The sequence below is a fragment of the Schistocerca americana genome, chromosome 1, assembly GCF_021461395.2.
Source record: "Schistocerca americana isolate TAMUIC-IGC-003095 chromosome 1, iqSchAmer2.1, whole genome shotgun sequence".
In the NCBI taxonomy this organism is placed as follows: domain Eukaryota; kingdom Metazoa; phylum Arthropoda; class Insecta; order Orthoptera; family Acrididae; genus Schistocerca; species Schistocerca americana.
Genome location: NC_060119.1, coordinates 219,169,016 through 219,182,458, shown reverse-complemented (window position 1 = coordinate 219,182,458; position 13,443 = coordinate 219,169,016). Strand labels below are relative to the sequence as shown.

Here is a 13,443-nt window from a genome sequence, read left to right as displayed (position 1 = left end):
CTCACAGCACAAATTAAATGTTCTAAATAGGGCACCTGTTTTCTACAATGGAATACCGCCACAGTGAGAAAGCAATTTACCTATGCGAAGGAGGCTGGTCGTATTTATTTGTTTAACAGGACCGCCTGACCATGACAGTTGCAGGAGAGAAATAAAAAAAATCGTAAACAGTAATGCATGAATTTATTTTCTCAGCTTTGTGTCACAATTGCATACTTAACAATTTATAGTTTGAGCAAAAAGTGAACATCAGTTCACATATCTGTGGCTAAAATGACTGCTTAGTTGAAACTTGATGGTCTCATAAAGAGTTTATCACCGTACGTCAGTTACCTAACCAGAGGTTGGTACGCAGTATTTGCTGTGTAGCCACTCATTGGCTCAGACATTCACGTCACAGTACCGAAGCTACTGACCTGTCTGAAAGGCTCACAGCAACCGGAATGTTAGATTCAGGAATTTGCTCACACTGGAGACGCCAAAATGGCTTCTCACATGTTTGAATCAGCCCATAGGATGTGCAGTTTGTAACTCAGGGAACCTTCTGTCGCTATACTCTAATTTCGAAGTCCCACGGAGAGCGGAACCAGGCGAACTTTGAGCGTAGCAGTTCTGCTAACCCACAGGTCCACATGAGATTGTAAACAGTCCCATATTCAAAGCGCCAAGACCATCCAGGCTTCTTGGAAGACACCTGCTCTGGTCCGCTTCAGAGAAGATAAACTCAAGAATCTTCCTACGGACGCCTCTAGCTATTTAAAAACAGAGCTACGAAAATTACTTATTATTGATTGTATTATACACTCTTGCTGCCTGAAGTGGCAGGTCTGTGTGCTAAATTTCGCACCATGTTTTCTCCCAAATCATTCACAGCTTTAATCATGAATGCTTGCTGTTATAATATTTACGCACAAAAATATAATTTCGTTATTTGTTGCCCTTCATGGTGCTCCAGTTTTAATGGCCAAGAGTGTATAGAACCGTTGCAGTGAGAAGTTTCATGGAGCACCTGTGTGACGCTGTAGCTAGTTTGTCCCTGCAGGTTTTTCGGACAACGCGACGACATGGCTGCCCGTGAACCCCAACTACGTGACGCTCAACCTGGCGGCACAGAAGGCGGCCGAGCGCAGCCATTACCACGTCTACCAGCAGCTGGTGCGCATGCGCGAGGAAGCCGTCGTCCAGCAAGGAGACGTTTCCACCGCTGCTCTGGGCAGTGCCCTCGCTGTCGCCAGGTAAGGACACAGCAGAGCATCCTTTCAATCCTGTAAACACGATGACCCAACTGTGCAGGCAGTCCATTTACCAAGTAGTCCAATTACCACCTCGAATTATTCTTGTGATGGTGATACAACCCTGCATGGGTTTAGCCTCTGCATCGAGTTTCCACCAATCTGCCTTCAACAGCCCAGTTCTCCGCCATCCTCGACCCGCGAGAGATTTTTTACCTTCTTCCACATCGTCTATCAACCACTTTCATTGCCTTCCTCTCTATCTATTTCCAGTTGGCCTCAATTCAAAAACCTATTTAGTTGTTCGACCAGCATCCGTCCTAAGGACATGCCAAATCCAGGCTATTCTCTTACTTTTTATTGTCCACATAATGTCAGTTTCTTATATGAGGCGATCCAGCTCAATGTTCATTCTAGAACTCCTGAACTGCGCCATAGATCTTACGCAGGACCCTGCGTTCAAATGTCCTGAGCTGCTGCTAATCAGTACTTGTTGGCGTCTGTGTTTCATGTCCGTAGCTTACAAGTGACCACGACCTTATAAATTCTACATTTCAGTTGTCTGTTTAATAACTCAGAGGTCACCAATTTCTTGATTATTGTCTAAGAATTTATTGGACAGCAGCTAAGACAGGACAACCAAAATAATGTGACTGACAAAAAAAGTGAAACACCCACAGAAGAGCAGCAAACGAAGTGAAACTTCAGGGTTCAGAGTGTATATGATGTTGTTCCAGTGATTATAAAATAGAGGGAAATTTACAAACACTTGCTAGTATGACCTCACTTCTCAGTATAACGTTGCACACCCTCTGACATGGATGCACGCACTGATTCGGTTGGGAAGGGTGTCATGAAAGCATTATATCCTCTCCTCAAACAAGATGGTCCACAACTGTTGTAACTAGTCCTCAGTATCCCGGAGACTGGCATTCGGACGGACTAGATGCCCGGGCAGGTCACATACATTGCATTGGGATCCGATCTAAGATTCTTGCTGGACGTGGGAGTCCCTCGACACCCTTTCTTTTTTTCAGTCTTCTGACTGGTTTCATGCAGCCCGCCATGAATTCCTCTCCTGCGACAACCTCTTCATCTCAGAGTAGCACTTGCTATCTATGCCCTCAATTAATTGCTGGATATATTCCAATCTCTGTCTTCAAAAATGGTTCAAATGGCTCTGAGCACTATGGGACTTAACTTCTGAGGTCATCAGTCCCGTAGAACTTAGAACTACTTAAGCCTAACCAGCCTAAGAACATCACACACATCCGTGCCCGAGGCAGGAATCGAACCTGCGACCGTAGCGGTCGCGCGGTTCCGGACGGAAGCGCCTAGAACCGCTCGGCCACACTGGCTGGCTAATCTGCGTGCTATTTAATACGACTGCAAGAGCACTCTCGTGCTTATCCCGCGGACCTGTTGCAAATTTGTACGTCAGCGTGGTGATTCGACCTACTGCGTTGCCATTCGCGAACAGCGTTCCAGGGGGTGCTTTCCAACAGGATAACTCTCGTCCGGACACCGCTGTCGTAACCCAGCATGCTCTACAGAGTGTCGACATGTTGCCTTTGCCTGCACCAGATCTGTCTCCAACCGAGCAGATACGGAACATCATCGGACGACAACACCAGCATCATCCACATACAACATTAACCGTGTATTGACCGACCACGTCAATCAGGCGTGGAACTCCATCCCACAAACAGACATCCTACATACAACATTAACCGTGTATTGACCGACCACGTCAAACAGGCGTGGAACTCCATCCCACAAACAGACATCCTACATACAACATTAACCGTGTATTGACCGACCACGTCAAACAGGCGTGGAACTCCATCCCACAAACAGACATCCTACATACAACATTAACCGTGTATTGACCGACCACGTCAAACAGGCGTGGAACTCCATCCCACAGACATCCTGCATCTGTACAACACAATGCTTGCACGTTTGCATGTTTGTGTTTAACGCTCCGGCGGTTACACCAGTGATTAACGTACGAGCATTGCACATTTGCAATGGCTTTTCTTGTGTTTACATTAACTGGTGATCTTGCAATGTTAATCGCTTAAATATGTTACCTAGACAAATGTATTCCCAAAATTTCAATACTCTGCAGTAATTATTTTTTGTGTTATTTTTTCCGTCAGTGTATAAAGTAAAATACGAAATAAGAGCCCTCGGTTCTTTTACCTGAAGGGTACGTTACGCAGTTCGGGCAAAGGGATTACCGGATCTTCCTCTACGTTTTTTGACGCAAATTTCAATGGGCGCAATTTACAGCATCAGTCTAGCAAGGCCCAGTGGCCATAGCCGTAAGAAATGTATAATAAGTTAAATACAGTAATATTGTAGGAGAACATAGAAACAATTGTATTTTAGCATTTCGGATCCCTTTGTCGCAATTAAAGCAATTCACCTTATTGTGTAGTAAATGTAAAAAATAATCTGTGTATATTACAAGTTCTGACTAAAGAAAGTGAGACATGGACCTTTAATGCGAAAACCGTGCAAAAAGTGAGGGTTTCTCTTCAAGCAAGGTGCAGAAATATGCGAGGACCATTTCGAAGAGAGAAAGAAAAATGAACAAATAGATTAGGGAAGAGAATTTAGAGGAATATTTTTACTAAAAGTGAAACTGAGCTGATCGGGACGTATGGCCAGTTGGAGGCGGTCCAAGAATTTTCTTTACTGATTTCCAAGAAATATGAAAAAACCCAGACGACGACCTAATGGGAAGAAAGTAGATGAAATTTAAAACCATTCGGTATTGCTGGGGACCACAAAGCGTGTTGATATCGGGGGAGGCCTTCATCTAATACTGAATGTCAAGTGGCTGATGTTTGTGGATATGAATTGGTGGTTTGTGAAACTCATAAAATCATTTTGCAACGACAACTGAAAATTTACGGTAAATATAAAAGAAACTTGAGGAGTGCGTAAGCACAAACGCGTTCCACACTATTTTCTAGTAAGAGTAAGAATCTTACTGGCTACACTCAAAATAAGTGATAACGTTTAGAGGACAGCAGAGGGCTACATATATTGTGACCTGCACGAACGGTCGATTTTCATTACGTAGTAGTTCCCGTTTGGATTTTCAGATTACATAAGGACTCATTTAAAGTGCCATGTGTAGGAGTAAGTTTCAGATCAACAAAAAGAACAAAAGAAAAGGTCTACTGAATTGCGAAAGCAATAAATACAAATTATGTGAGTTTATTTAGTGCACATTTTGTACTGTTTGTGCCTCGTTTCATCATTTGTGACTTACCAGTGAGCTTCTACCATAGTAATCGGGCCATTATTCTTGGTCTTTTTACTGAAACGTCTTTCGCTTTCACGATCATCTGTGTCATTAACAAAGCTTGTACGACGAGCCTCCATCATTAGCTCATTCATTCATTGACTCATCATGTTCCATCAATGCCAGCATAAAGGACAACCTTGAGGTATATGAAGAGAGTTAAGGCTTATGGAAACAGGCAAAAGCATCCATTGCAGGGTACTTCAGCAAAATACACTGTTCTAATTACCACCCCAAACAAATAAAGTTACGTCATAAATTTTTGTTTATTTTCAAGTACATGTCTCCGATACAGTATATTTAAAACCCAGTGCCACAATACCGTAGCACACTGTTAGACGAAAAGAAAGAAAATAAAGCAGCCTATTGCTGTAGTGGAGTAACGCAAACATCCCTTCGCTTCCATACCACAAATGCAAAGAGACAGCGCACTGCAGGGAAATTTAAACCCTCGGTAGCCGGGGTACGCCGACCAAGAACAATAATAGCCCATATTCAGAAGAGCAAAACACACACACACACACACACACACACACGCACACACACACACACAGTAAAGAAGCAGCACCACTGCACCACCAAAGATGACCAAGGTCTCTGAATGTTAATTACCAAGCAAGTAACACCAACTTCGTTCGTCAGTACTTTACACAAACCGCTGTCTGCGGAGGGCAACCACAACTCTGAGACATTGTGAATAACAATAAAGAACACCATTTACATTATGATGAAAATTATAAAAATTAAAAAAGTCAACAGTGATGTGGTGTTTCCAAAAGCTGCATAGCCGTATGAAGGTGTTGCAACTACCGGTTTCACGCCAGTGTAGACGCATCTTCAGGTTTATTTGCCAAGAATACAGACCATTGTGTGAAATTTTATGAAATGGTAGAAATACAGAACCATAGGCAGTGTTGACAGTCAACAAAAACTACAAGCAGTCGCAATGGTTATATTTACATAATGTAGATGTACAATTACAGTCCCAGAATTCGAGAAGTTATCCTCATTAAGAATCAAACCACAATGGTGGCCTGTCATAAACTGATTACACCAAAAAGATGTTTACCAAAAGAGTACGAAGCTTGACTGCTGAATGACCCAGGCCTAAAATCGAGCGAGAAAAAGTAAATAACGAATGGGACAATAATGTGAACGGGGTAAAATGCCTATTTCCTCCAAAACACTTTATTTTGCTTCTTCACACATAATACGCCAGTTCGTTTCAATTTTCACTCGCTTCTATTAGATGAACTTAGGTACCTCATTTGTGGGATGCTGGACACAATTTTAATATACGCTTTAAAGAACACGTAAACCATGCATGTCACAAATCAGCTATCTCATCTCATCCAAAACAACGGGTCATTCTAATTCCAACATTAAAAAGAATTTCCTTACGATATTTAAGAAAGAAAAAGGGAATTTTTTACATGTTTTGGAGGAAATACACTCCATGGACGCAGTAAAACGAGTCCAAGATTCAACTTTGCATAATCAGATTGAATTAAGACACTACAATATCATATCGAATTTTGATTATCTGAATTCTCGCCAGTAGTTACTTGGATGATTTTCCCGTTAATCTAGCAACTGTATAATACTTAAATGCCATTCCTTTGGTCATTTTATAATACTGAGGTACTAATGTAAAGCAAATTATATTTATCTTTTATTTCATAAGTATTCAATATAAATATAATAAATTATGTATTATTAAATTGATGTAATGGGGATTCCAGCGTTCGGATTTTGGCATTTCCATATTTTTATCCACCCCGTGTACCATTAATTAAGCAACATGTAACGACTGAAAACACAGTTTGTAGACGACCTGAATTAAAGACTGTGAATGGTTTATTTTCAGGAGGTTTTTTTGTCCATTGCAGGGCGACACAGGGTGCCAACCCGCTTTTTGTTCTGGTGAACTTCGGCAGTGGTACCACCACCGTCAATCTGAATGACGGCTTCTCGTCCATTACCACCGAATATGTAAATGTCAGTGTCACCAGTGTTAAATCCAGCCACAAGGAAGGGTGAGTAGCTTTATGACAGAATTTCGCCACTTAATTTTTTAGTTGTTTTTTACTTGGGAGGGAAACATCTGGAGAATGCGAAGCGACGCCGGCTTCGCAGGAAAACGAGATAAGGTGTCTGTCTAACTGGGATCTAAAAGATTTTGGGGACTTACCGAAAGACTTGATGCACTGATATCGTCATACGATACAAGCTCTAAGACAGGCTGTATTCTCGAAGACTGGTCTTTTGGGTACTGAGTACAGTAAAAACTCGATTAACCGTCACTCTTTAAACCGTCAGTTTCTGTTAACCGTCACTGCTGTAACAGCATAATAATACTGTAATAACAGAATGCTCTAAGGTGCAGTGACGCGTTCACTTTGTTTATTTACTCTATTTTAGTGGGAAGTGAATGTACCCGCCCGCCGCAGAATGGTACATAAAATATGACCTTCAGTTGCCGTGCTAACACATCTCCTCCTTTTCTTGTCTTTGTCTCACTTGTGAGTCAACAATCACCACTGTATCGGTTTCCAGTTGTGGCGAGAAGACTGCAATTGTCGCATTGTATCTAGCGGGCTGTACCGTGTTACGTGTTTTCCACTTGAATAAGCTTTATTGACTAATATTTTACACTACCGTATTTAGTGCAGGCTGAAAAACGTAAACGTATTGTTTTAGGACTTAATCAAAAACTTGAAATTATAAAACGCTTAAGAAAGGGCGAAACTGCGACAAGTGTAGCGATGATTTATGGTATTGGAAGAACAACAGTTAACGATATAAAACGTGATGCTGATAAAATAGAACAACATGTCTCAACAATGCAGAGCACGGATGGAGATGTGCGAACAAGAAAGACAATGAAACCTGCAAAATATGATGAATTGGACACTGCAATGTACCGATGGTTTATACAAGCAGGGGATTCCACTTTTAGGGCCTATAATAATGGCCAAGGCTGTTAAAATGAACAACAAACTTCATGGTGACTCGTCTTTTAAGGCTAGTATCGGATGGCTCGACATGTTTAAATTTCGTCATGGCATTCGCCAACTTGATATCAGTGGAGAAAAACTCAGTGCGGATAGCTCTGTAATTGCTGAGTTCCGGGAACAATTTAAAGAAAAAATGGCTGAACTGAATCTTGTTAGGGAGCAAGTTTACAATTGTGATGAAACTGGGCTTCATTGGAAGGCTTTATCACAAAAGACATTAGCATCACTCTCTGAAAAAGCTGCTCCAGGTTTGAAAGTACAAAAAGATCGCATCACTGCTATGGTTTGCGCAAATGCGACCGGGAATCATAGGCTACCCCTACTTGTGATTGGTAAATCAAGAAAACCTCGTGCATTCAAGAATTTGAATTTGAATGCTCTCCCTGCACAATACTACGCCCAGAAGAGTGCCTGGATGGATCAATCAATTTTTTCTGACTGGTTTCACAAACAATTTGTACCTCAAGTTAGAGCACATTTGGCTGGAAAAACGTTGCCACAGAAAGGGCTATTGCTATTTGACAATGCCCCCACGCACCGTACTTGTGAAATGAAAAGTGATGACGGCAACATAACATGTCTCTTCCTTCCAGCAAACACAACTTCACTTATACAGCCCATGGATCAGGGAATCATCGAAAACATGAAACGTCGTTACAGAAAATTTTTTATCGAACGTTTGCTCTCATCTGATGAATCAACATCTGTAAAACAGTTTTGGAGGTCTTACAGTATTAAAGATGCCATTTTCAATGTTGCCAGTGCATGGAGTGATTTGTCAGTGTCAAATCTCAAGAACGGCTGGAATAAACTTTGGCCTCAACCTAGAGGTGAAGAATTGGATGAACCTGAGTGTGTGACAGTTGACAAGATGGTCAATTTGTGCAATAATTTACAAATCAGCACAAATTTGACGCCAGAAGAAGTATCAGAGTGGTTAGAGCGTGTCAAAGTGGACGGGGGTTTTCAAATTTTGAGTGATGACGAAATTGTTGCCAGCGTAAGTGCCACCAAAGAAGAAGAAGAAGGGGCTGATGAAGACGAGTGATCAAACCATGAAGAAAAACAAACTATTAGCCATTCAGAGGCCGAAACAATGCTGTCCAAGTATATAGAATGGTTTGAAAGTCAAGAAGAGGCTAATGCAACGCAGGCACTACTGCTCCGAAAAATACGAAATATTGCCGCGGTGAAAGCTCGAACATCAAAAAGGCAGAAGAAATTGACTGACTATTTCCAAGCTAGATAAACTATTTCACCTGTAAGTTTATAGTACAGTACAGTACTGTACATTACGTATTTTGCAACTTTTGTAGCTACTGTACGGATGTTTTTACCATGTAATAAATAGTTTTATTTGCTATTACAATCGTGTTTAATTTTTTTTCGCTCCGAAATATAATTGTATTACTGTGAGAGTGATATGTGTCTATACATAAAATAATTGATTGAGGTTATGTTTTGGAGCAATACAGTGTTTCTGTTATCCGTCTATTCACTCAACCGACACGACCACGGTCCCGAAGATGACGGTTAATCGAGTTTCCACTGTACTACCAAGTTATTATGTAGACGGCATATCTTCAGATATCCAGGCGGGTTCACAATTCGATTTCTATGTAAAACATTTCGACTACCTGCATAGTCGCCTTTGTCCAGTACTTGGAGATACCGCGTTAGAGTACACATTGCCTGTGGCTTATGCGGTCTCCTTCAAGACCAGGCAGTGAGCCCATGTAACACCGTCACTAGAAGTTCCGGACGAGAACGCGAGTGATTACGCCAGTAGTTGAAATGTTTTACATAAAAATAGAATAGTAATGTGACTCAACATCCAAAATGTGCTGTGTACCAATCACGCCGGAAAAATGTCGGTAACCGCAGCAATTGTTGCGTGTCAGTTGTCTGCCAACGGAATCCTGGTCAGGGTATACCAGTAAACCACCCACCACACATTCCTTAAAGGATCGAACTCCCATGAATAAAATAGCTTCAAACATCTGATTGCTTTACGAATGAGTTAACATGTTAAACATTTGATGTGAAGCATGTAAGCAAGAAAAAAGTTTAGAAAAGGTATGAAATTATTATCAGCGTCGTAATCTGCACAGATGCCCTGGGCTGGCTTTATAACGTCTCCTGAGCATCTTGTTGATATGGATCTATGTCCCTGTTGATGGGTAGGGACGTTTATTAAGTTCCGCGACCCGTCCGTGGTTTTTAACAGGGCAAGCTATGTGCTGGCACTGAGACCAGGTGTGAAACAGAAGCTTGTCGTCTTAAACAGCATAGACGTTCTCTTCCTTCTCTTTTATCATCATGGTCAGCACCAAGAATCCATTCACAGTTGTCTTAGTTATATATACTAAAGTTAGAGTTAAGGTATTTAACATGTGATCCGCGAATTTTCCTTATTGTTATCTGATTACTTACGAGGGTGGGCTGGCAGTTGTATACACAAGATACAGAAGTATCCGGACACCCTCAAAAACATACGTTTTTCATAATAGCTGCATTGTGCTGTCACCTACTGCCGGTTAATCCATATCAGCGACCTCAATAGTCATTAGGCATCGTGAGAGAGCAGAATGGGGCGCTCCGTGGAACTCACAGACTTCGAACGGGGTCAGGTGATTGGGTGTCACTTGTGCCATACGTCTGTACGAGAGATTTCCACACTCCTAAACAGCTCTAGGTCCACTGTTGCCGATGTGATAGTGAAGTGGAAACGTGAAGGGATACGTACAGCACAAAAGATTAAAGGCCGACCTCGTCTGTTGACTGACAGAGACCGCCGACTGTTGAAGAGGGCCTTAGTCTGTAATAAGCGTACATCTATGCAGACCATCACACAGGAATTCCAAACTGCATCAGGATCCACTGTAAGAACAATGACAGTTAGGCGGGAGGTGAGAAAACTTGGATTTCACGGTCGGGCGACTGGTCATAAGCCACACATCACGCCGGTAAATGCCAAACGAAACCTCGCTTGGTGTAAAGAGCCTAAACATTGGACGATTGAACAGTGGAAAAACGCTGTGAGGAGTAACGAATCGCGGTACACAATGTGGCAATCCGATGGCAGGGCGTCGGTATGGCGAATTCCCGGTGAACGTTATCTGCCAGCGAGTGTAGTGCCAACAGTAAAATTCGGAGGCGGTGATGTTAGTGTGGTCGTGTTTCTCATGGAGGGGGGCTTGCACCCCCTGTTGTTTTGCGTGGCACTATCACAGCACAGGCCTACATTGTTGTTTCAAGCACCTTCTTGCTCCCCACTGTTGAAGAGCAATTCGGGGAAGCCGACTGCATCTTTCAGCACGATCGAGCACCTGTTCATAATGCACGACCTGTGGGGGAGTGGTTACACGACTATAACATCCCTGTAATGGACTGGTGCACACAGTGTCCTGACCTGAATCCTATAGAACATCTTTGGGATGTTTTGGAACACCGACTTCGTGCCGGGCCTTACCGACCGACATCGGTACCTCTCCTCAGTGCAGCACTCCGTGAAGAATGAGCTGCCATGCACCAAGAAACCTTTCAGCACCTGATTGAACGTGCATTCGAGAACGGATGATGTCATCAAGGCTAAGTGTGGGCCAACACCATACTGAATTCCAGCATTAGCGATGTAGGGCGCCACGTATTTGTAAGTCATTTTCAGCCAGGTGTCCGGATACTTTTCATCACATAGTGTATTTACCGATCCTCAGGTGAGAACAGTAATGAAATATACGAACAAGAAAAAATATCAGATATGGGCATTGAATATTTATGAAAACAGGCAAGTGATCACTGAACATTGCAAGAAAAATATTATTGTCTTTTTAAAAATACATTCAATAGCGATAGCCTCTATTAAATCGAAGTTCTTCACTTCACTGGAGTTCGGGAAATGAGCAGCAGGTAGGGAGGGTTGTTGGAAGGAGAGCGTTTCTTGAAAATATGAGGGACGGGAGAGTCGGAGAACTCAGAATCAAGCGTTTGGCAAGTAAGGGAGGAAAGTGGATCCCTAACGTGGAAAGGAGTTATCTGGTAGAGCGGGAGGGATAAGTAGGTTCCTGTTCAGATTTCGCGATCATGTAAGGTGAAGAGAAAGTTTTTTGGGATAGGATGTGGCTGGTGGTACGTGCTGGTACAAGCGCAACACAAGGCGAAAGTTAATGATTCATGGATGGAACTATAGGGTGCTGAAGTCACATTTCCTGTAATCCACTTGTATCACTTCAGCTAAATCGGTTTTCATTCTACTGTGAGTAGCACGTGTAAATAAAATCAAAGACTTTGTAATTAAAAGTATGCTTTCCGTTACCTATGGTTGATGTACCATGTTCATACTTGTATATCTTTTTTTAAAAATGTTAAAGGCTTTCCACAAGCCCATGTGCTGCAGGAGTACTTAAATGCTGCGCAAAGTAGGGACGTAAAGCAGCATAAAGTGCTGTGATGGTTTCTTCAACCTTAATTGTAGTCTTTTATGTTGCATTTCAGTAGACTTATATAAAACGATTCTAGGCTGTTTAGATATCCAAGTTGTCACTACCTTGAGGTGTGTCCATTTTATTCTATTGGTTACTAATACGTCATCAAAAATACAGTCATGACTCTCACATGTATATGCATTCATTATAAGTAACATAAATAGATCAATACAATTAAAACACCAAACTCACACTGTGCTGTGAAGATGCGATTGGACATCAAATAAATTTCCATTCAGTTGAGTAGCCTCTCTAGGACCTCACGACGAAACACGTCTTACGATTTTATCTTTTTAGGCTAACGGAGGTAAAAAATACCAGGGATTTTTATGATATTTCAGGTAATAGTTGTACAATAATACTAGTATTTATTGAAGAAAAATGGCACAAAATATTGCTAATTTTGGGGAAATCAATTTGAAATAAACAGAATAAAAAATATCAGTGGTCTACTCTGGATCTATTCGAAGGTTTGGAGTAGGGAACAAATATTGGCATTTTCACAAATCAATGGGCCACTTGTGTCATTCACTTTTGATTTCTTTTTCTTCTTCTCAACACTTACCACAGTTTTCGCCATCTTCTTTAGAACACTTTGTGCCGTTATTTTCAATTTTCTGTGTTGTAGATCCTGTTTTCTCTCTTTTCTTTTTCTTCTATGTAAGTTTTTAAATGGCGAACCGATAATTATTCGTGCTGTTTTGTGAGCATTCTTCGCATTTCAACCTCCCCATCTTTACCTTGATTTAAAGAAACGGAAAAATTGTGAGAATACTTACAATGCATCCAGTAATATTCGAACCCTTTATTATCAGAAGATTTCGACTGTATTCCGTTTGAGCTCTATGATCGATAGTTCCAGATACGGCTTCATTCGCTTGTCCAGCAGATGCAGTCGAGGCTTCATCAGTGTGTTTTGTAGCTTCGTGTTCTTAGCCTTCCTGGTAGCATTTTGAGGAAGCTGATCTGTGGGAGGACATTTAGAAACAGAACTTCGACTCGTGTTACATTTTTGTAAATTAAGTGTAATATACTATGATACGCGACAAAAATCTTATTTTCATGAAGTCCACTCAAAGAAACCCAAGGTTTTAAATTTCAAAACTTACATACAAAGTTTGGGAAAACAGTCTTCAGCTTATAAATTGTAAATGAAGTTGAGCAGACCGATGTCAGTATGGCTTCTCCTATAGCTGTTACAGACACGTTACAAAATAACATTAAACAAGAGCAGCAATGTTGCCAACCATTGGTGTAAATAGGGTACGAGTGCTAGGTGTTGCACTAGATTTGTAGTTTTCAGACAAGCGAAAGCAAATGGGGAAGGGTGAAAGATAAAGGAAAGAACGATGGCTTAGCAGAGGGTACGGGGGGAGGGGGGGGGGATGAAG

At 41.6% G+C, this 13,443-nt stretch overlaps 1 protein-coding gene across 1 annotated transcript in view; it reads left to right on the top strand.

Annotated features, from left to right (window-relative positions):
- Positions 1 to 13,443, top strand: part of LOC124620491 — a 274,372-nt gene that overhangs the window by 252,831 nt on the left and 8,098 nt on the right. The window contains exons 17-18 of the mRNA XM_047147076.1: positions 1,043 to 1,235; positions 6,441 to 6,587. Coding sequence (XP_047003032.1) covers positions 1,043 to 1,235; positions 6,441 to 6,587 — 340 coding nt within the window. The remainder of the gene's footprint in view (positions 1 to 1,042; positions 1,236 to 6,440; positions 6,588 to 13,443) is intronic.